The 25669-nt window shown below is 38.4% G+C and overlaps 1 protein-coding gene across 1 annotated transcript; it reads left to right on the forward strand.

Moving 5' to 3' along the window:
* On the forward strand, nt 1-25669 carry LOC121913907 (ovarian cancer G-protein coupled receptor 1). Its single transcript, XM_042436744.1, has 7 exons — nt 1-109; nt 19572-19861; nt 20603-20752; nt 21112-21245; nt 21651-21873; nt 22189-22369; nt 22457-25669. Exons 2-7 carry the CDS (start codon nt 19766-19768, stop codon nt 22927-22929), a joined length of 1257 nt encoding a protein of 418 aa, XP_042292678.1. The 5' UTR covers nt 1-109; nt 19572-19765; the 3' UTR covers nt 22930-25669.

Raw genomic sequence — 25669 nt, forward strand, 5'->3', positions numbered from 1 at the left:
GTGTGTGTGGGAGTGTGTGTGTGTATTTGTGTGTACGTCAGGAAGAGAGACAGATCGCGCGGAGAGAGCTCGCGGCCAGTTTGATGCAGACCTTCAGACCGGAGAGTCGGTAAGCAGTCATCTTCATTAAATTTGTAAAGAGGTGTTGTTTGAACTTGAGATTATCACAGCAGACAGTCTCGTTGTGTTTCTGCCTCCACAGATCAATTAAACAGAGTTTTGTTATTAGTAGTTTGTTAGTTTATCAAAGATTGTTACTGATTTTACACAGCCACAGTTGAAGTGATTCCTGTTTAATGTAGATTATCATGGATGAAACGTTAAAGCGATGAAACATTAAAACGCACATTTTTAAGTATTATATTGTAAAGTGAGACGTGGTGAGAGATTAGGACATGTTTAATGCCTGTATAGGCTCTTTAGTGCAGAGGTATGAATAATTTATCGGAACTATTAAGTCTTGTCAGTTAGCGCGCTGCCGTTGGGGAGAGTCTGTAACACTGTCCATCACTGACTGGACTTCATCAATGATATGGCTTGAGAAGCGGAGGGAGAAAAAGCTGAAAAAGCTGCAGCAGCGGCAGATTCAGTGCATTTATATGGTAGTTCTTGTTTTCGCTTGTTGATAGACTGGAGAGCTTCATGTAATATTCATAGAGGGTTACCAGTGACTGATGAAGTAGAGCGGGAGTGGTCCTTAATGTTAGGAATCTCATTTTCACCTGTTGTGGTGTGTTCATTTCCCTCAAGTTAATCCACATCAAACTGGAAGTAGCTATACGATACAAACATATTAAAAAAATCTGGCAATTTTAGTTCTCTATAAACTTCTATTGAGCTCAGGCTCCTATCGTGATATTATAGGAATATTATGGTATTGCCATTAGACATAAGAATACAAAAACTTTAAAATTTATCCTCACAGATACTCTGTGTTGATTTGTATTTAGTATTAGTAATTTTTATTTGACAAAGGTTACAATAAAAATATGTCACAGTAAAAATTATATTAAATTGTGCAAGAGAGGAAGGAAGCCAAGAGGGCTTATACAAAGTCCCCCCCTTCATTTCAACAAGTCATAAAAAGATACAGTCATAAAACAATATAACATCAAATAGACAAAGAAACATGTATAGCAAAAAACTAGAGAAAAAGAAAGAAAAGAAAAAATAAGTAAAACAGAAATTTGAACACTTTAAATGTGCAAGAGGTGTAATATATACCCAGTCACACAACTGGGACACAACAGTCACATTTGGAGAGTATTCAGTGTGCCGCTGTGATAATGAAGAGTGATCTTCAGAGACATGTCGATGATTGCTGGTTAACCTCTGCCTGCTTCACTCACTCACTCACTCACTCACTCACTCACTCACTCACAGGATGACTGACTCGACTGATCTGAGGCTAAACACAAATATGCTTTTTAGTCAATGTTTGATGGATTCTCAGAAGACAGGAGCATTGAGTTAGTGACTGATAAATAAAAGGGTCACTTCATTTCAAGTACAAAACAAGCATATATTTACACATGGTGCCCAGCCATGCAGTGAGTGTTATTGGCTATGATTTTGGGATCTCCACTGCAGAGATTTTTGCTATAATTCTAATACAATGGACATGAATGGGATTTAGCTTGCAGTGCTCAAAGTATTAATTAATTTGGTTATATAGACCTGAGTTCTGATCTAAAGATCTGATCTGTTGAAATATTGAATCTCAATCTTTTGAAACACAGACTTCCCTTTTTTTGCTCTAAAAGCCTCAACTTTAAAGCTGCATTGATTGATATTTGGCAGGTATAATGTTAGCACTACATGTTATGACTAACATAATAGCAAACAGTTTCATATTCACACACTCAGCAGACACAGAGCAACATAAGTATTTGTTCAGAGTTGTGTTTCTGTCCACCTGATGAATATAAACCTCATGGTCACTCTCCTTTACGCTTTGTTTTGGTTTCCATAAACTCCTAAAGGAAGTATCTGGCTGTTTTCCTGCTAAATGCTCCACTTAGCCCATTAGCTAATTTTGTCTGTCTGCTCTTTGGTGTTTGGCAGATAGTGTTCAGACCATTTTCATTAAAAACAGCTGCCTGATGGTGCTGCTGGAGACAAATTGAATGAGAGGGGTAAGAGAACCTCATCAGTAAAGGTCCAGACTGTAAAGCAATGAGCTGAAAGACACTAAAATGCTCTGCAGAGCTGAGGGGTATTGTAGAGTTGGGTGATAATTCTCTGTGAGTTCATCACTATGAGAGACACCTTTCACATTATGCAGTCATTTGATCATTTGTTAATTTAAAAATATTGATTAGTGCAACTTTAAGGTTGTATCAGCTTGTTACTTCAGTGAAGCTATATGATTGAGCATGAATGTTGTTTCTTGACCTTAAAAACTCTAGTTTAAATAAATAACTTAACTGAAGGTCACTTACTATATTTTGTGGGGCTTTCAATCACATGAAACAGAGTAGTAGTCATGTGCACATCAATAAAACCTCAAATGGGACAGGTGCTGGATACAAAAAACAACTAAACTAGATACAAGGAGAACCTGCAGACTGAATTAGAGCTCCCTTTACTTTATTTGCAACTTTTTGACCAACTACAGGCTGAAAGCTTCAGAAACAGCTAGTAAGTGGACCTTGAGTGAAGCTCAAATCCAAGACTCCATGTTTTTATGGCTGCATCATCATATCAAATGAAATATTCCAAATGTCTTCGGCATTATTTTCAACATTTCCCCCCATTTGGTATCTTTGGAAACTTTTGGAGCTCCACTAGAATTTAAAATAAAGTTCTGTGGGTTTGAACAAAACGACTGCACAATATGAATTTGTAATGACTGACCAACTGGTGGGTCACTGCATTTTAACATTGCTTTCAGTCTTTCCAGGAAACTGTTTACTTACTTTTGTTCAGTCTACTTTACGTTACAAGAACTCAAGAAGGTTAGAACAATGCTAAATTGGCCTATTGTCAATAGGATCTTTCTACTTCCTGTATGAAAGACTTGACAACATAATGAGAAAGCAAACGATAGCTAGATTATAGAAAACAGCATCAACCAGATCAGAATTCAGACTGCGGCAGCTCACCTCCAACCATACAAATAACTGTTGATCACAGTGTAATTACTTTTGATTTGTGCTCTTCCTGGATAACTCAGGCACCCTTTTTGAATCTCCTTACAGCCTGCCCTTGGGTCCAGGCCCAGACACCGGGCACCAGTTGGACAGAGTGCAGTGGTCCTTTGTGTGCACTAACCTCATTCATCCATGAAAAGGCCATCTCAGTGCCCTGCAGACATTAGCAGAAAGGCAAAAAAACCCGTTTGTTATGTCAGTGGCTTTACATACAGAATCCAGCTGAGGCAGTAGTGCTAAAAATAGAGACCAAGGACTGCCAGGGGCCCTCAGAAGGGTCCTAGGGGCCTAAAAGATGGTTAAATGTCCCTGGTGGAGGTGCCCGGTTTTTAGAGTCTCTAGAAGGACCCTTAATGATGGAATTGGGTCTTCAAGGGTCCTTCTAGGGACTTGGAACTCTTTGATGACCCCTGACCACACAGCCACATTGGGGTTCAGTGGTCCTGGTGAAGGTCTTAGGGTTTGTTTAGAGGGTTACTGAGTCCCTAGATGGTTCCCAAAAGACCCAGTCCCATCATCAAAGGGGTCCCAGAGTCCCTGGACAGAACAGTGAAACCCAGTTCTAACATCAAGGGTCATTTTATAGATCTCCTCTAGGCCCCTTGGAGCTCCTTAGAGGGACAATGAAACCCCCTTGAGGACCCCTTGGATCTCCATCAGGATTTTAAGGTTTCAGTGGTCCTGGCACAGTGGTACTCAGGGGAGTTTCAGTCAAGGGTCCCCTGAGGACTTCATCAGGACACTAAGGAAGCCCTGAGTCAAGGTAAAGGCCTCCTGGGATTCCCTAGAAAGACCTGAGAGGATCTTGAACCGTTTAGGTTTAGAAGGACCTTCAAAGACAGAGTTCCATCATCTAGGGTTCCCTATAAGAGCTGTACAGAACCCCCTTGAGGACCCCTGGGACCTGGGACCAAAGGCACAAGGTGGTCCTAATGCCCTGGTGCTAGTCCCAAGTGTCCTCAAGGGGTTCTAGGGTCCCTAGAAGAACCTTTATGGGTCTTCAGAGATGAGTAGTTCTCCATTAGGGCCACAAGAGGGTCCAGTGGTCGGTGAAGAGGTCCTCAAGGAGGTTCCAGGGTCCTTTTAGAGTCCCAGAGGGCTTTGAGAGTATCCTAGGAGACCTTGAGTAGGTCTCTGGGCTTTTAGTGGGACTTCATTTAACACCTTCATATAATAATTAATTATATACAGTAAAGATTTAATTAAGATGAAGTGTCAAACGCTGTACATGTCAGCTATCCTAATCACATTTGCCACATCCTCCCAGTGCTAACAGTTAATGGTTCATTTCAATACTAATTCAATAGCAACACAACTCCCATATGGTGCATTAGACGAAAACATTTGGGAAATCCTGCTAAGGACCTGGACTAAGTGCTTCTTTTGCTTGTTCATCACTCAGGATACTAAAATATTATGATCCAAATCTGGCTTATGTAAAGCTCATATCTTTTTTAGAATAACCTGGATAGACTTTCATCCTCATTAGGAGAACACTACAGATAAGATTGTCGGGGATCTGATGTGTGGTAGGAGCAAAGATACTGAGGCATGTGTGTACACCCTATCACATTTACGGCTGCTTTTGACATGATTGATTTACAAAGTATTATATTTATTGTCATATATGGGGATATTTAGAAGCAGATGATGCATATAAATAATGTATTCACTTGTCTCCTTTCTATGGATGATACATATTAAAGCAATACTTGATATATTGTAATGCCTTATTGCTGTGATATGGCTGTAGGTCATCACTTTGAGAAAAGCTGGATTGCCAACTGGGCTAAGAGAGCATGGTTTGTGGTAATTTGATTAGTTGTGCATTTGCTAGTGACTTTGCACCATCAAAGTACAATATCACATGAAACTGAAATGACAAGACCTTTTAAACAAGTCCTGCTTCATTACTCAATCTTGCGGCCCTGCATTGTAAAAGGTCCCTGAGTTAACTAGTTTCAATACTTTTATAATGTAAGTTTATATTGTGTTCACATGGTAAATATTCCCCTATAAATCTGTTTAAAGGGGCACTCCACAGATTTTACACTTTGAGTTCAGTTTACTCACCATGGTGAATACTACTCAGCCTGTGAAAACAGAGTATAATGTCTTCTGTGGCTGTGGTATGGAAATGGAGTTTGAAAGATGTGAGTGTTTCATGGTAGTGTCAGTGTCATCCACACGTCACTATTTTTGTGGCCATTTTCTGTTGCTATTTTTTAGCTATGTAGCTAGCCTGCTGGCTGGACATATGATGTCATCATTCTTAATCCTGCCCGCAGAGCTCTGATTGGTTGATTGTTTATCCAACTGGCAGAAATAGTGAACACATGGTGGTGATTCAGAAGTCTGAAACCAGGCTAGGTGGCAAGGTCAATAGGGGCTCGACAGCAAATGTTTGCCCCAAGGTATGACATTGCTTTCATACATCATTTAATACATCAATTTATATGAAGCAAGACAAGAAAGGAATCTTTGATATCTGTATATTGTTTCCCAATTGCCTGATACTAGTAACTCTAATATTGGGCAATTATCTTGTCATTGTCAAGTCATTTTAAAAGGTTCATATTCTTCCTTTGCTTTTGCCTCATTATTTTGCTTTAAATGTGCACATTCTTTGTCAGATCCACACCAAATAAATCCAGAGTCGCATACATGTTTTCCCCATTTAGTAGCATTTAATAAGCTCCCCTAGTTGTGTAAAGAAAGCAGAGTGATTTCACTCATGTAGATTGGTACTTATGATTTTAAACACAGATGAGATCTTTCTCATTCAATCACAACACAAGCTTTGAATTAAACTTACAGTAAAAACATAATCTTAAAAAAAGAAGCAGTATGTTTTAAATTTTATTTTTTTTCCCCAAAATAAATAGAATGATAGAAAAGGAAAGAATGCCATGTATAGAAACTCAAAACCCAAAGAAAATATATCACAGTGCTGTTTTGTGGGCAGGTGATCTCTGGGAAATGCAGTGCAAAAACACCATAGCAATTAGCACTCAGCAGTAAAAGAGGAGAAGAAAAACCATAGAAGCTTTTACCGACCACCACCTACTGATTACTGGCAGGGACAAACCATATCACAGCTGCCTGCACCAGTTGGCTGTTGTGATGTTTGTTATCCAGTTTTAGCTCCACAATTATGTGCACTGTCAGTTTTGAATTGTTTTTGGTCCAAAGCAGGGTTTTAGTAGTGTCTGAAAGCTGATAACAAAACGTATACTTCAGGATGAAATCTATCTGTAGCTGTTGTTTTCAGCACATTTTTAACCAAATTAGCAGTGCTGCTTTAAGGATGGCAATGTTGGACGGCCAGTCTGCCACTTTGGTAGATTAAACTGAAATATCCCAACAAATAGGCCCACTGGATGGATTGCCGTGGAATTTTGTCCAAATATTCATGTAGGAGGAATCCCTTTATTTAACTTTTCATTTAGTGTCATCATCAAGTCAAAATTTTAATTTGTCTATTGTTTGCAAAAATGATATTCCCATCAACCTAAGCTATAGGCTACTTAACTCACATAAATGCTTTCGGCTGTCTTGCCTTGGTGAATTAAATATTACCTGCGACATATCAGCATGTTGACATTGTCATTGTGAACATTAGCAAGCTCATGTTAGCATTCAGCTCAAAGCACCACTGTTCCTAAGTGAGTTGCAAGCATGGCTGTAGACTATACTCTTGCTAATATCTTCCAATTTGACAGCACATAAAATATGAGATATGAGTCGCATGGTCAAAATATTGTTTCAGAGTTGTTAAATGTCGGAAGGAAACATAAGTAATTGGATGCTTTTGTAGCCTGATAATATATTGAAATTTAGCTTACTGGCACAAAACATTCACTTACAGTGGCCAGAGTCCTAACGTTAATTGCATTAGCTATCAAAAAATCTCATCAGCGGAAGCCTAATATCCTTTCAATAATAACTTCCAATAATAATAATAACACTAGTAAACACTCTGACTTTGTACATTCTTGTCTGTATCAAAGAGGCAAACTGAGTAATACATTGATGTCATTCAGAATGGCGTTTTCACCAGCCTCAGAGGCAGTCATCTGGCTGCAATGGTCGAGCACTGCTGAATGAACACACTTCTCAAACAGCCAAGTGAAGGGGGTGCGTGGAGATAATGTAGCATGCATCAAATCATATTTTATGTCATCTGAGAAGTCTGATCTCTCTGAGCTGCCAGGAGAAAAACATATCATTTTAGTTGATTTTCCTTTACACTAAGCCATAAAAATAATGAATCCAGATGATTGTGTTGATTGTTCATGTCATGAAATGGAGGGAAATCTGATTAAGCCTGTGTTTTTCAGATCTGATCATTGCTTTGTGATAAACTAATAGTAAGTAGCCTGATGAGGGTTCAGATTATGCCAATTTTAGGAGATTATGATGTGAAAGCAGATTGTTTTGAGGAAATTTAAATAGTTACGTGGCATGAATCTTTAAATGTGTTACTATTGCGAGATTGTCAGTGACCAGCAGAGTATTCATCACCCAACATGTGTTACATTTGAAGTGAACAAGTGTTACATGATTGATATGACACAGGTTGATGATATAGTAAGAAACATGTCAGCCTTCTCTCATATGTAGACAATGACTCATATCTGTTGGAGAGCAAGGAGATTGTAAATCAACAAAACTAAAGGCTGATAAACAACCTGCTGGACAAAATGAAGATTTCCCTGGAGGAGAGGAAGCATTTCATCACTTGGATTTTTTTTTTGATCATGAAGGATCAAAGGACCATTTCTGCAGTATAGATGTTGGAAGATGCTTTGGACTTGATTTCACTCATTATGAATTTATTTCCTCTGTGGCAGAAAAACATGTTACACGAGCCTTCACAAACTGGTTAAAGTGACTCTAACACACTCACTATAAACAGACTTTAAGATGCTCGCTAGCCTAGTAACACTAATGCTAGTAACAACCGGTAATGCAACACTCTGTGTAGGGGTCAGTTTTGCACATCTGATGTTACCAACAAGTAATTGTTTAGCTATTAGCGGAGTGTGCATGCAAACTAACCTATAGACCAACGTGTAATCAGTCAAAAATATTCTTGGTTAACATTCATAACCAGGATAGTGCTGCATATTGTTAGCTAACTATAAATGTACATAGAGTTTATAACTTGCTGTGAGATCTGATGGGTTGCTAGTTTTTCAGCACCATGTGACGTTAACACACGCACACACATACACACACACATCCATTTCTCTGTATGCAGACACTTCTCAGTTAAGACAGATCAGGAGAGTCTGCCGGCTGTTACATGACTTGCAGCTATCATCCTAGTCTATCCTTGATAGACTAGGATGATAGCTGTGTGTTTCTTATCCGTGTGTTTAATGTTTGATGTGCAAAAAAGTGTTTTAAGTCATTTTTGTGACTGCTCCCATGATCTCAGACTCGAATGTTAATAGTTGCACAGGTGTTGAAACTGATTCAGATTAATTCTGATCACCCTTATCCCATTTATAGACTTAATTTTAACATTAAAATAATGTTATTAATGTTACAATTAATATAATGAATTGTTCACATTTTTAAAAAAAAAAGTCAGACAGCATTTTGTGGAAAAGTCAAACATTCAGTGTATAGTTTTAATAAACTCAGTACTGTTTTTCAATACACTGACACCTAATTGTTGATTGTATACTGTCTTCATACAATGTAATTATCACTTATTGTTATTGCACCATTGGTTTTGGCCTTGATGCCCTACATTTTGGCTGCGATGCCCCAACGAATTTGTATTTATCAAAGGCCAAAATGGTCTTGCCCAAAAAATGACTTAATTCCAGGCCTGAAAGAGGCAGATATTTTTCTCAGGACTTGCGTTCATCAGGTGGACAGAAACACAACTCCAAACGAATGATAATGTTGCTCCATAACTGCTGGATGTGTAAATGAGCAACTGTTTGCTAAGTTAGCTTTAAAAACTTAAAGTGTTATTATATGTCACTGTTGTCACTTGTTTCCGCTGCCCCCAAGTGGCCAAAAAATCTGTTAATGCAGGTTTAAGCTACATTATCACTAACCAGTCATTTTCTTGTTAACTTTTCGATTTGTCTCTCGTTTTGGAAGCAAAACTTTTCTGGAGTGTTTGACAGAAGCCAGTGGGCTCTGCAACTAATCTGCAACTTCTGTTGTCAGCATTTACAGACTGTGTGGGGTTTTTAGCCAACAGATCATGTACTGTAGTTAGTTACAGTGGCATTAAGAAAAATGATGTCATCTTGACTTGGATTTAACAGAAGACATTGGTTCAGCTTTAGCAGTAAAAATTGCCTGAGCAGCTGTTATATCAGTTACATTTATGTCCATGTCCCATTAGCTAAAGTTAGCTAAATTTTTCTAGACACTGAAGTTTTCATTTTTAAGGACACTGATAGATAACTTTGCCTTTTTTTCTTTTTTTTGTGCAGTGACCAGTTATGCCTTGGTTTTTGTCTGTCCTCCCTGAGTGTGTCATAAATCAAACATGGCCACCAGGTGAATAAATCAAATACAGCCTAACCCTAACCCTTTGTAGACAGACTGGGAGACAGCAGAGAGACAGTCCCAGGCCCCAGCAGCAGGAAAGGAGGAACATCTTCTCACTAAGTTTGCTTGAAAGAGGTTTTTTTTTATGGATCCAAGAAATCTTGTTGACTCGGGTGCTGTCCACAAAAAGGACTGTGGTGTCTGACTGTGGTGTGTGCTTTGTGGGGACTGCAGTGAAGTCCACAGCAATGTAAAAGCAACCCTCTCCACAAGCAGGAAATTAAATGTTTTAGCATATGTAATAAGAAAGTGTGAACAGGTCAGGCTGAGGCTAGTTTCTTTCTTCTATATAATCACACATTATGACAGTGTGGTACCGTGGGGTAATGTTACCACTGTGGGCTTGCTACTCATGATGGGGTGTGAGAGCACACTTGTCACTATGCACTACAGTGGTTTGATATGAATCATATAACAGAAGCAGGACAAGGTCCATGTGACAAAATTGAGGTCATTATGATGAGCTCACCACGGTGCCTGAGACCAAAGACTAATGACATTTCGCATCTGCTTGTGTTTTTACTTAACTTCCCATTCCAGGAATTTAGGCATAATTGATACTGTGAAGAGATCTGGCAAACTAAAACAAACACCAAGCATTTGGTTTGCTTCCATGTTTACAAGTGCAAGTAACAAAAAGTGATGCTCTGATGTAGAGTGTTCTACTAACATCATGTTATTTTATTGCTTTAACATTTGTCTGTCACTATGAGATCAGAGTGTGAGTTATAAATTCACTTCACTATATTCTAAAAGACATAATTAAAATTATGTAATTACAAAGGCTGCGTGTTTTGTAGACTTAAAAAGTGTCTCAGCCAATCAAAACCAGTAGTATCAGTTCTGTGAAAGAAGACTGATTATACAATTATAATCAAATACAGTTATATAATGGGAAAAAGGATAATGATGCTGATGATGTTACTGATGAAGGTAAAGGTGAGAGCAGCGGGACACAGTTACATGGACGGCTGTGGTATTAGTATGTTACCTGTAGCGGTGGCAGGACCCTTATGGGTGCCTGATTTACAACTTACTGCTGTTGCCACGGTTACTGCTGTCAGGGTCACTGATGACAGAGCAGCAATGGTGTTCCAGCAGCCTTAGGGAAATAAGTTAAGGTACTGATCACAGGGTAATTTGTTAACTTATTGATCCTAGTGTCGAGAGCATTAATTAAGATGAGAGTTATACTCAGAGACCCTGTTTGTTTACTAGAAGAACTGGACCCTCGTACAGAGACTGGGTATATCACACTGTGGTCATCATGCTTAGGTACTAGATGTCATATTTTACCTACCTCTGTATCTACCAGTCATCTCTGGTTATAAAATGTGTAAATAATATTCACAATGTAATGTGTGTGGACAGGAATAGGGCTGCTTATGTGAGGCTCATGGCGGTTATGAGACAGGAAGTCAAACCAGACAGACAAATCTTACTGAAGATGACAGTCACCAACAGTTGTAGGTATAGATGAGAGGTGAATAACTCTCGCTAGAACACTTAAGTAGCATATGATACAAACCTATCGCTAGGCAAGACGTAGAGGACGATTCTGCAAAACCCTGGATCATGCTGACTGCCAATTTAAAAAAAAAAAATTCCAATGGCAACAATTTCAAAATTCTCTCTTTATACAATACATGCACAACTGTGGTTAAGGTTAAGGAAAGGTCATGGGTATGGTTAATAAAAAAGTGAATGTTCATTTCAGGTCTGTGACAAAATGCAAAAGTCTGATGCCTATGCACCACCCCGACCTCCACACCTTTACTTTCCACCTCACCACATAGGACAGACTACTTACTGCATTGGCACTGAACGTTGGCATTGATCTTAGATGTAATTCCTAGGGATACTGGGCTGTATGATCTGACAAAGGCTAAGAGAAAAGATTGGGACTGTCTCATCCAGTGCTTGGGAGACAGTCCTGGATATATCCATTTGAAACCATTGGACACAATGAGGAGTCCATGCTTGTCTGTACATGGCAAATGAGTAAATAAAGTGCACCTTTGCAGGCAGTTGACTACATACACACAAGAGTAGAGACCATCTAAGGACGCCTATTCCCAACTGAAAGAAAAAGTTGGGAATATTCCCCAGTAGCCAGGCAAGTGTGCTTATGTATATTTGCTCTGGATCATATATATCGCTGCCAGATTAGACGAGGGATTTGTGGGTGCAGAATAAGCTTTAGCTAGCAATTTACTCGGGCTAACTGTGGCTAACACCAACAACTGACCCAATTCTGGCATCTTTTATCATGAGTCTGGCAACCATGCATGCCGGGTTTAGGCCACTGTAAGTGGGTGATAACTAGATCTGGAAAGGGTCATATTCTTTCTGCAGTTCGCATAATTTGTAATGAGAGGACAAAACTGTGGAAATTTAAAACTTAGTGCTGAACTTAGTGCTGAGCTACATGTGGACTCTAGAAGCATGTAAATACTGGAGTAACCAGCCTGACACACTCACCAATACTCTGTTATCAATGGATCAATGATCAGCAAGTGCTCTGGGCTGTCTCCAACACATCTCCCCACATATGTGCTTTCTCTTATACTTTAGTCTTTGTAGGAACAACATGACTAAAGTCAGGAGGAAACTCTATAGTCAGGACATGTTTGTTCAAGTTAATTCTTGGTTATTTCTGGGTGAGGAGTGAGGTTTGGAGCTGAGGTTACGAGTGGGGTTACAATGTCAGTATTAAGATAGACTTAAGGTTTGGGTTTAAAGTTAGGCTGAAATTTGGGTTAGATCTGAGGAATGTTTGTGCAGCTTAGGGTTAGGTCTGCTGTGAGACAGAATGTTCTCTGAATTAAAGATAGAAAGAAAAACATGAGTACAGGGACCGTTTTCTGCTCTGGCGACTGAAATGCCAATCCTTTTAACTTTAAAGCTGCTATAATCAATATTTTTATATTAACAATAGATCAAATGACTATGTATAATTTGAAAGGGATCGCTCACAGTTCACAGTTCCTGGAATATCTTTCAGGTCATTGTTTCAGTTTTACAGACCATAACTTTACTGTATACATAGGTTCACTCTCTCATCAGGGTCATCAGTGAAAAACAAAGAAAGTTAGCAACTAGCTGGTGAACATAGTGGAGCATTTAGCAGCTAAAGAGCCAAATATTTTTCACATAAGTTGGGGGAGACCAAAACAGAGCAAAAAGCAGAGTGAATATTGGACTTAAACTCACTCCAAATTAATGCTAATGTTACTCCATGTCTGCTGGATGTGTAAAAAGGCAACTGTTTTACTGGTATGTGAGTTTCCTGAAGTATACACCTCTTCACCAGCAGTAAGCAAACACATTTAAAAACAGTTAAGGCCAATAAACAACATTTCAGGAAGAGCATTGAATTTGTGCTTGTATCAGTTGAATAGCATCAGCCGTTTCATTTATGCTTCACAATGAGTGGCTCATCCACAGCTGTTTATATTCATGAAGGTGTACAGCACAGCCATTACAAGCTGACACTTCTCCCTCTGCTGATACCTTCACGTTCAGCACTGTTTGCTGACGGAGCTCCGTCCACCACCCCAACCTCCTCCTTTTGTAATAAACATTTTGTATTGTTGACTTTACTGAGGTTAAATGTTCGCGTGCGTAAAACATAGGGTCAGTCATTGTTTTCCTTTTCCTCTAGATGCCTCAGGACACACATTTTGAGAAACAGAAAAAAGGTACAGGGATTTCCAGGGCCCATTAAAGCCATGACGTAATGGCATATTGATGTGATAAGACAATATGGTTGTTTTTCATTTTACTTTTGTAAACTGTTTGTACAAGAATCATCTGCCCTGCACTGTATACATAACACACTCATACACACATACACACTACACACACACACACACACACACACACACACACACACACACACACACACACACACACAATTAACCTGCATCCAGGCCAAAATAAACTCATGTGATTGAATTACTTTAGTACATCCACATCTTACAGCTGCACAGTGAGCAGCGTCTGTTACAGTCTGGTAGTTTGTTGCTGGGGGTCAAAACAAAAGGCCAGTAACTATCCTGGCCACTTGAAAAATTAGTTTCCTGAGAACAGCATGAACAGTACAGTACTTAAGATATTAAGGAGCACCCCTAAAGTTATTATTATGAATGACATCTATACCTTTATATTGATACAGGGTTCCTCCAAAGAGTACACAATATTACTCTGTGTTACGTAAGGTGGAAATCCAGATTGCTGCTGATTAATTAATTAAGCTTGTTTTGTTTGGTCTGTTTGCACGATCTATGTCTTGGTCAACTATTAACAAAACTTAAAAGTTAATATCACTTATATTCTGCAGACGAGTTATTATCTTGTGCATGTAAACATCTACTGTAGGTTTTGTTGGTTTTGACCTAAAAAAAATGTTGATGCCTTAAGCTGTGTGCATGCATCACACCAGTGCCAAAGTCACACTATGTCATGTGTTATCAGTTTCCTTCCTGTGTGTTGTGGCTGATGGGTGTACTGCTCACGATTACTGTGTGTCTTGAGAGGCAACTCAAAGACAGCCCCCCCCCCCCCCCCCCCCCTTTCTTAAATGGCCAGGTGTACAATGGGAGTTGTAAGAGGGGACAAAGGGGTTTAATGGGATTTAAATATCCAGATCCAATGGGATTTAAATAAATTCAGCAAATCCATTAAATGAAGTCTAGTGGGTCTGATCAAAAGGTTCAATGGAATTGGTCCATTCCTAACCTGTAATATCAAGCAATAGCATTTGCTGAAAGGTCAAATCATTGTCAGTCATTTACACTAAAAGAGAAAAATACAATATTTTATTTCGTTATCAAGGCAAATCATCCTGCTGACCTTCTGTCAGTCTAGCCGGCCCCAAACATTAGGTACAACTTGGTAATAATCAATATTTGCCCGTTTGTCTTATTGTAATTTGACATAAATGTCATTGAGGAACTCTGAAAGTGAAATAATTTCCTTGTGCAGTGTTTGCTAATATAACTCACTAGGATAATAAGGATAAATTGAGATAGCACACAGATAGTAAACTTGGTCCTTAGCTGGTTCCTGGAAACACAGTTGCCATGAGAGAGTTAATTATTAATTAAGCCTGGCTGCTCACTGATGATGAGTGATTTAGATGAAGAGTGAGAAAAGAAAGTGATGTCCTGTTTGGGGAGAAGATTCAACTTCAAATGGAATTGCATGCAGGATTGTTGGTTGTGTTACCTTCGTGTTGCCTTGCTTATCAGTCAAGTGCTTGAAGTGGGGTTTTTTTCAATGACAGAGAAAGAGATGTAATTTGAATAATTTTGACCAGGTAATTTCTTGTGTAAAAGCTTCATCAGACTTAAATTATTATTCCAATACTCAATTATTTTTATATGTCTTAGAACATGTCTGGAGAGGATTTTAATTGAATTTTGTGAAAAGAGCACACTGGTATTGGATTGGTACTCTTTATTGGGAGAGAAAAAGTTGTATCATTGCATTCCTTTTTTTAGACATTGCTCAAAACCTCCCAGTATGCCTTTCTCCAAACTGAGGGCAGAACCTTAAACCGCTGCACCTACTGTGTGTAGCTCCACTGTAAACTCATTATCATTTGACACTGTGACATCAATCTGCAGAACAGAATCCACAGTGTTTACAGACACATCGGTGTTTATGGTTTGGTCAATGACCCTGCTGATGTACATCTCCACCATCACATAGATCTGTTAATCAAACTGATTGTACAAATCAAACATTTCAGTCTGGGTGTGAAATGCTTGTTTTTGCTGTTTTAAGGACGTTAGTGTGTCAACCAGATGACTGATGTTATGTTATGTTGGCCGTGGTTAGACATTTTTAAAAATCCGATTGGATGCACAATCACGCATGATCAACAGGTAAAGGTGCAGGTGTGAAGACCAGATATCCTTTTCAAAAGAGGAAATATCACAATTCCTACTTTCAAATGTATTCAAGTCACAATAACATGGGTTAGCTTGACTCTTAAGGAATGCACAGTACAGTACATCCAGTTGTTCTTCAATCTGACTGCGGTTTATTGAGGAAGACGAGAGAGAGAGAAAGTCTTACAGAAGGAAAGACGGAGAGAGAGAGAGAGAGAGAGAGAGAGAGAGAAAGATAGATGATGCTTGTGGTTTATGTGTGTTGTGTTAAAGTGGCTCTAAAATGTTTTATAGTATGTTATTATGGAGCCATTCTGAAGATGTTGGGATGCCAAAGCAAAGAAATATAGTGTAGGTTATACTCAGAGGCTTCACTGTCCATTGACTCTGAGTTACATTTGAGCTGGAACTCACAGGAAGGAAGCAAGCCTGCATTTAGATGCTATTCATAAATCTAGCTCTTTTTCATTGACTGCTTTATTCTAACAGCATCACTCAAAACAAATACTTAGACATTTTGTGTACATTTATACAATGTCACTGACTACTATCCCTGTACCTGAAACATACAGCACAGTAAGAGGAAGAAAAAGCCAGAATCACAAGCTTACAGCCATGACTTTTTCATATTTAAATGTCAAAGAAATATAAAACAAGATAACAAAATTCAAAAGATGCCACAGTGACTTTCTGCTGGATTACTCAAATGTTAGTTTTCTGTTGCTGGTATAAGAGAAGCAGAGCAAACAGAGGGTTGGATGACCAGATGCACATGCAAAACTCTAAACTATATGTCAACTAAATTATATGTAAGGAATGCACAGTGTATAGCCTGAGGTTGTTGATATTCAAAATGACTGTGAATGACCTAAAATAAACTATGTGCACTATGTGGTTTATGCTTGTAGACATGTGTGCCAAAGTTTATTGTGATTTTGTTCTATGCAAAATTAAGAGCAGCCAAAGCAGCAAAGTTGAGTTGCTTGTTTTGTCCCACTGTATCTATATTTAAGTATCAGTAGGAATAATAAAGTATTATGTATTAAATAAAGTGATGTAACTATGATATGTGCAATATTAATAATATCCTATATACAAAATGTGCAGTATGAGTGAGTACAGCTTTGTAAGTAATATAAATATAATATGTACAGTATGGACAGAACCAATCAATAGTATAATATACAGTAGAATGACTGTTATGTACAAAGTGCAAACAATAGCAAGTATTTAATATAAACTGTGTAAAAAGAAGCCACTATGAGCGAGCCAATGTGGTCAGAGTTGTTAAATACGCCTCCTGGGTGCAGTGCTAGTGTAGTACAGTTTGGCAGACTATTCAGAGTGGCTGAAGAAGAAAACATTAAGCCGTTTTTGTAAGCTTGCAGAGATAGGATGGAACTTTGTCCAGAATTGCTTTATAAATAAAAATATACCAGTGACTCAGTTGATGTATGGACAGAGAGAGCCAGACAAGTCTGGAATACAGAGCCCAATGATGTGTGAGTTATTTTAATGTGGTAACAAACCTCTGCTACTGTGATAAACAGAGTCCAACACTTGGATACATTGTGCTGAAAAACAGTACATGTGTCTGAAAGAAAACCCTAACTTCTATCTCAGTTTCTCCACAAGGTCTTCAACATGTTGCTTAAAACAAAGACATTAATTTACCCAGGTAACAGGTAACAACTTCTGTTGTTTTCCCCTGAGTTGTAACAATATCCATAAAGTCTGTAGACATCTTCCTATGGTAGCATTAACTTAGTTTAGTCAGCAGAAGACTGGAAATTATGAAGTGAGTGAGAAGATCCCTATCTATTAATAATAAAACCACATCATCTGCATAACAGTGAGAATTCCAGCCCAAACAACACCTAAACTATTTATATAAAAAGAAAATGAAAGTGGGCCTAGCACAGAACCTTGGGGCACTCCATAAAGTACAGCCAGTTTGATCTGAGCCTTTTAACTTTCACACACACTTTTGTTCCTACCTGAGAGATACTTAGTATCCATGTTGACTAACAGATTAATAAATAAAGCTGCACAGCTGTGCTTCTTCTCTGAGTCTACAATAATATAATTTTAAATATTCACTGGAACAGTAGAGTGATATTATGCTTTCTAAATACAAGCTGATACTCTGACAAAGTTGCATTATTAGATAAAAATATCTTTAAAAGGGAAAAGGTACATTCAATAGCAGATCATTCACATTACATAAATATATGCAAGTTCTCACCATTATAACAGCATGTCAAACACCTGATTAAATCAGTATGTGAGCTTCCTCTTGTTATCTTGTGATCATGCTGCATGAGTAGCTGTTATTACAGTCGCTACTACTAACGTAATGATACAGTATAGATGCAGGATGGAGGAGTTGTTATTGGCCAACACTACTGGCTCTGTTGTAATAATGCAGGGTAGATGAAGGGTGCTGCAGCTCTCTGTAGCACCAATGCAGATTTTAGCCAGAAGGCAACCATCAGGTCTGGATGTCTGGAGATTAAACATCAGTATTCTACTACTATAATCTAACCACTGTATATGGATCATATATGATAGAGGTGAGTCTGGTCTCTGTGCTCTGTTCATATAGCATTAAGTCAGCATTCATTCCTAACTTTATTTCCCTTGTTGAATTTCGCTGAGCATGTACATGGAGAGTATATTATTTTTCAACATATGCTGTGCTCCACATTCAAAAAGTTACACTCATACTCTCACTCACACTTCATTAGTGTGACTGTTCTTGTAATGTGGACTGGCAGCCTGTGAGAGTAATTCTGAGTCATAATATAAGGCTTTTTCTTTGTTCTTAATAAGAGTCCAAGGTTGGATGGTGCAAATTTTTTAATTTATTGTTTTATAGTGGGAGCTTGCAAAAGCCGTTTCACAATCTATGCATCTCTAATTTAAAAAAAAAAACTAATTATATAAAAGATTTTCTAGACTTTAACACTGTATCATAACATGTTGAGAAAGGTTGCGTCATCTGTGTGTCCAGTCAGGGACAGCCTGGCCTGTACGTCACTGCTCGTGAACATGCTAATAACAGCAAATAAATAACTGACTCAACTAGTTCTCTAATGACAGGCACTGACACAATCACCAGTAGTTCAGTGGAAATCATGGGAACAGGATGCAGTTGTCGTTTCAACAGGAAGTCAGTGTGTTACTGCACTTAAGATCCCACAGTCTCACAGAGAAAAGTTTAAATTAAGCTGAACTGAGTGAATATTGTCACATGATTTTAAAGTAATTCAGGCAATTCAGTTTTTTTGCCATGCTAGTAGCATGACTCTATGAATGGCAATGTCGAGCTGTCAGTTCACTCGTTCCAGACTGAAACATTTCAACAACTACCAGATAGATTGCCATGAAATTTGCTTCAGCCATTTATGGTGATCACAGGATGAATCCTACTGACTTTGTTAATCCCTTGACTTTTCCTCTAGTGCCACTATCACATTGACAGGCATGTTTTTAGTGAATTATCTAAATAACTATTCCTTTAGTACCACCATTAGGTCAAAATTTACAATACTTATACAATACTAATACAATACTTTGGATTATGACCAGTGCACATGTTAGTATGCTAACACACTAAACTAAGATGGTGAACAAGGTTAACATTATACCTGTTAGCATGTGGACCTTGTTATTGTGAGCATGTTAACATGTTGATATTAGCATTGCCAGATGGTAGAATAGCTTCAGAAACCCCCTCCACCGCACCTTTGAGGGGGACTGGGGCTGACCATTTTTGTAACTTTCTGAAACCAACTGTGCAGCCCTGGTTCCCCCACCCCCCCACCCCCCAAGACAGCTGACATTTCACTTTGCTTTTGAGTGTAGCCGTTCTGAACAACTATGAACACTTTCGATTTCCAAAAAAAGTTTTAATACTCTTAATTCTTCTGTGTTCCAGAGTGGCTGAATGAAAGTGGACTGCCTAATCAGAGAAGACAAGTCTCAACCAGATGAGACAAGTTTAAACCACTACTGAGTGCTCCAGCCAACATGAAGATTTATTTGTGGTTGGGTGCTGTTATGCCATGTATGCACATAAGAACATTAATGTGTGCATTTTTAAGGTGAAGTAGTGTGTGAGAGTGGGGTGCAATGATTTTCATCATGTCTGAAGAGGGCATTAACTGCACCATCGGCCATGAAATCCACCAGTACCTCTTCTCCTGTGTGTATATCCTCGTACTGTTGGTAAGTGTGTGTTTATTGAATGCCTGATAAAACTGTTGAGGTGTTTGAATACTTTATGAAAGTGCATGGCTAACAGGAAAAAGTATGTTTCCAATTTGAGGTTGGCATGGCACAGAAAACTGTCATGTCTTGAATTAGAAATGTCTCTGTGGTAAGCAGTGTTACCTCACAGAAAGGAGGTCATAAAGTCAACCTTATGAGGCCTTTCTGTGGGAGGTTCTTACTGTGTGTGTTTGAGTTTCCTCTTGCAGCCCCGTTTCCGCCAACAGTACAAAGGTGAACAGGAGATTCTAAATTACCCCTAGCCATGAATCTAAGTTTTAATGTGTCTGTTTATGTCTCACAATTTACATCTAATGCTGGTGTTCAGTTTAAGTGAAGGAAGTGTGTGTCCTTTATTTAGCAAGATGGAAAGTAAGGGTATGAAGTCAGGATGGTGGATAGTTTTTTGTAGTATGTTCTTGTAGCACCAGAGTTCACCATACATCAAAGACCTGCAATTAACATTGGATTTTGCATTTACCATAACCACAATCTTTCCCCAAACTTTGCCTAACTATACCTTAACCATACTTTATTTACCATAAACTTGATATTTCCACAACCCTAACCATGCCATAGTCACCATGTGCAGAATATGTGCTTTGGTAATCAAGTCATTAAAAGGAGGCAAGTGTTGAAGAAAATTTCCTGGAGTCAGAGAATCGAAATAATCACAATTAATGATCTTCTTGATTCTAGATTGGTGTTCCCTCCAACCTGTACTCTCTGTACCACGCTGCACTGCAGCTGAAGCAAAAGAATGAGCTGGGAGTATACTTAATGAACCTCACTGTGTCTGATCTGTTATACCTGGCATCATTACCGCTGTGGCTCCAGTACATCTTTCAGGTAAACTAAAACCACCCCTTCATTGTGTCATACACATATTCCACACATTGTGTCATACACATCTGTGTATTTCAGCTAAGACGCAGCACTTTCATGCAGCTCACTGAGCCATAAACCATAATATATATGTGAATAAAAAAGTGTTTTTTGGTGATCTAAACCGGTCCAACACTGTAGGCTCATTTGCTAACTTTTGGAAATGTTCTATCATCGCAGAAGGTGTTGTCGTTCCAGCTGTATAGTTAGTTTTCTTCAATTCAGTCTTGTTTCATCTTCTTTTATCCATGTTTTTACCAACATATTGTCTTGTTTCATTTACCTATAGTGCAGTTTCATGTACAGTATGTGTGTTGTTTCAGGATGATAATTGGAGTCATAGGGAATGGTTGTGTCAGCTGTGTGGCTTCCTTCTCTATGAGAACATCTACATCAGCATTGGTTTCCTGTGCTGTATCAGTCTGGATCGCTACCTGGCTGTAGTCCATCCTTTAAGGTAATTCTGATACATTATTATGAGAATGCACACACATGGCAAACTCCCTAAACTTATCACCACTGTTCCTCCAAGTGAATGCAGATTGTCTTGTCTATATTCTCACTTGGGTCGAAAATCACTACTACACTAAGGTTGTTTTATAATAATATCACTAATATAACATCAATCAATATAACACCACCAAAATATGCAAATATTTCCTTTTAATACCCATTTTCAGTGTCATTTTAGACTGATTTATACTGACGGCCATGCAAAGTGATCAGTGTTCTTAAAGACACTTAGATTATAAAACAACGGGACTTAGAAATATGGTAGCCAGGTGCACAGGTAAATACGTTGGCGGTTTCTGGTATACTGTTGGTTCTAGTGTTAACTTTCTTTTTTCATCCCTGTCTGCAGGTTCACCTCTCTGCGCTCTATGAATGCAGCGTGGCTCGTAAGTGGCATCATCTGGCTAAAGGAGATAGCTGTCGGTGTGGTTTTCTTCCGCCATAAAGTACTGAGCAAAGATGGCAAGAACCAATCAGTGTGCTTTGAGCACTACCCCATGCAGGAGTGGGAGTATCCAATCAACATCTACCGCTTCACTATTGGCTTCATGTTCCCACTGGCCATTCTATCGGTAGGAAAACTGCTTTTGAAATATATTTTTTCAAAGTTGATCAAAAAACTATTCATGCAATGACATTTTACTGCATTTTAATTGCATTTAAAATTGATCAGTCATTACTATTCTGAACACATTTTTCATTCAGAACAAATGTTAGATCTGGAGTTACTAGAGGAGATATGAGGGTTGTTTAAGAGGGGAAGAAGATGGGGGGAGATTACTCAATGGAAACAGAGTTACATGAGGTTGAGTTTTATTTAAATAAATAATGTCATCAAGACAACATCAAGAGGAACAGAGGTTTCCAATTGTCTTTTTTCTATGCAGATCAGCTACCTGTGCGTCCTTCGTGCTGTGGGTCGGAGTGCAGGGACCCAGCCGGATCAGAAGATGAGGATCAGGCAATTAGTCAGCAGTACCATCCTCATCTTCCTCGTCTGCTTCTCCCCATACCACATCTTCCTGTTGGTTCGCACCATCATGGAGCGAAACTGCGACTTTATCGCAGGTGCAGTTTCTTGTCTACAAAGTAATCCTGGCAATAATAATGAAAACTGCTTTGTTATACCACATGTCCTGTATTCTTATTTCCCAGGAATATTTAACTACTACCACCTGTCGTTGTTGCTGACCACTCTGAACTGCGTGGCCGACCCTGCTCTCTACTGCTTCGTCAGCGAAAGCGCTCGCCGTGGCCTGCACAGGGCCATAATCCGACCCGTTGTCAGGATACTTTGTTGTTGCCGTCGCCGTGGCAATGCGAGACCCGCCATCCCCGCTACGGATTCCCATGAAGTCGCCACTGACGAGAACAACGGCCACCCAACGGTGACACTGCTCACACACACCAGCACACTCAACACTCTAAAAACAGATGCCACCAGCAAAAATAGTATTTTAACCACACAGACTGATGAAAAAGCCATCATATCTTTAACTGTGCAAAATAACAGACACTCCGATAAATGTGCAGACAGTGATGGAAAGCCCAGCTTTGTGATTGGAATGGAAGAGATGAGCCTAAAGACAGAGAAGATTGAAGAGACTGAGGAGCACCAGTTAAAATGATTTAAGGATCAATCAGGACCTGTGCTAGCAGAGGCCTCAGGGCAGCAGGATTAAGACAGAGGACAAGCCTGACTCCCAGACTAAGCTAAAGCATCCTGAGCATGACTGGAGACTGAACGCACAAGAGACCAATCACAACTAGCCTGCCTTTAAGGCTCAATCTGGCAGCGACCACGATGAGAGCCTGCTGCCCACCCAGCTGTGTTTACATTGTATTTCATTGGCATTTGAGCAAAAGCATTTTCTTTACTCTCCCACGTGATTTCACTGAGCTCGGGATACAACTCAGTGTTAGAGCTTAACATGAATCTGACATTCACTTTGTCGCTGTAAATGCCCTGTTTACATTTCAACGGTCTGTAGACATGGGCAAAAATTGGAGATTTGAGATTGAGAAAAGGGCATTGTCCATCGGGGGGTTATTATTGACCAAGTATTAATATTGCAGGAAATATCCACCTTGGGAACCCGAATTTAATGTAATAGTAGGCTGTAAAGCAGAGTTTGCAGCAGCATTGCATCTGTATCTGTGTCTGTATACTGCTTCTCTTCTAATAAGCAGAAATTTCGCACTCATTCATCCTAAAATTGTTTTATTAGAAGCTGAAACTTACTATATTATTTATAATAATCAGGCAGCAGACTGGGACACTTTAATATTCATTATGAATCCGTTTATCTTCTGAACTAATCCATCCACAGTTTTTTTTCACAAACAACCCAAAAATACTGCAATTACAACACTTTGACAGTAACTTTACCCTGTGAGGTACAGGGCAGTAGGGCAGTACAGGGCATTCAGTATGAGAACAGATTCAGGTAACACTTTACTTGAAATCGTGTGTATGTGTTACAGCTTACCACATCCTGAGTGCATGATGTGATTTTTTCTTTTCAGTGCATGAACACGACATGCTAAATTAGATGGTTGAACAGTTATGGCACAGCTGTAAAATTACTGTCTTTATACATTTTATGCATTTGCTGATGTTTGATGACTTGTCTGATGATAAAATGTTTCTTTGTCCTCAACTGGCTTACAATGTGTTTATCATATGTCATAATGCACCTGTGCAAGCACCAGTGTTATACAAACCTACTCTAGTATTTACTTCAGTGTTATTAACCCATTATCTAAATTAGGGGGTTATCCATACTATGAAAATTCAGATTAGAGCTGCAATGATTAGTATGTCAATCAGTTGCCAACTATTGAATTAATCTGCAACTATTTTGGTTAATCATTCGCAGTCATTTTTATTAAAAAAAATGTCGAAATTCTCTGTTCCAGCTTCTCAAATGTGAATATCTTCTGGTTTATTTTAGTCTTAAACCATTAAACTGTTGGTTGGGACAAAAGAAGACATTTAAGACATTTTAAGGACCAAACAACTAATCGATTACTCAAGAAAATAATCGACTCATTAATCGATAATGAAAACGATTGTTAGTTGCAGCCATAATTCAGATTAAGACACAAATCTACTCCCAACCTTCCACAGTGTTTTGTTCAGCATTATGTTATTTCCAGGGACTTGAGACTTAACATACTGTAGGATTTTTAGCTTTAACTTTAAAGTGAGACTAATTAACTTTTTCTGAATCCAAGTGACAGATAAGGGACAATGGTGATTGCCAAAATGTAATATAACAGTGGCACAAGTAGAAACGAGCCATAAAGTTGATAAACTGTCAGTCACACAGTGATATCCAAGCTATCTCAAGTTTGCTAACATTAGCTAATATTAGCCAAGCTACTAGTCATTCCAGACCGGTGTACTGAATGGAACAAGGGTGTCTTTTATTACTTATCAACAAAACGTTTCATTTGTTAGAGGAAGATTGTTATTTCTTCTTTCTATACTTACATAGTCTTGCTTTAAACAGTAATTTCTTAATCATTGGACTAGACTAGACTAGAAATGGGGTTTAAAACCTTATAATTGTTTTAAAAAGGTGTTACTATTTATTGTCCAATATATTTTTTTAAATATACATACTACTATTTTGTACGCAAGTAAATGTCTCGGGGTGACTTTAAATGACCATGTTAGTGTCAGGCGTTGATCAGTTAATATGGATGTAAGTGACAGGCTTTAAAAAGGGAGTCTGTGGTCTTTAACATTGGCATGCATAGGCTCTGCCTGCTCTGTACTATAAGAAGTTAAATATCAAGGGAAATTATCTCCAATGTTTACATATTGCGATTTGCATGCATGGGAATGGCACTATATTGTTATGGTCTTGATTTTCTATTGTAAAGAATCTGTAACTCCATTTATCATTGAACAATAATATTATGTTCACAACTTGTGTTGTCATAAATCCTCAAAATTATTGTCAAAACTTTGTTATGAAGGTGTATCAAAGTTAGAACTTCCTTTTTTTTTTTTTTAACAAACATATGACCATAACGTTATGGTCAAAATTTAGTTCCATAATCATAACATGGTCAAAACCTTATTTATGCAAATGTTATGGAAGTATGAAATTGTGATCAAAATTTTAAATATTGTGTTAATATAACAATATAGTCAAAACTTTGTTATTATGGTCAAATTTCAAAAATATGAATGAATTATAAATTAATGGTGGAAAATGCAAGTGTTACAGAAATATAATATAATGTCAAACTTCAGTTGTTATGGAAATATGACATCATGGTCAAAGTATCTTGTCAAAATAAAAAATGTTCATGATATATCTTGACAGTGACAAATGTGATAAAGAATATTTTTTA

This window comes from Thunnus maccoyii, chromosome 16 (genome assembly GCF_910596095.1).
Source record: "Thunnus maccoyii chromosome 16, fThuMac1.1, whole genome shotgun sequence".
NCBI classification, from domain to species: Eukaryota; Metazoa; Chordata; class Actinopteri; order Scombriformes; family Scombridae; genus Thunnus; species Thunnus maccoyii.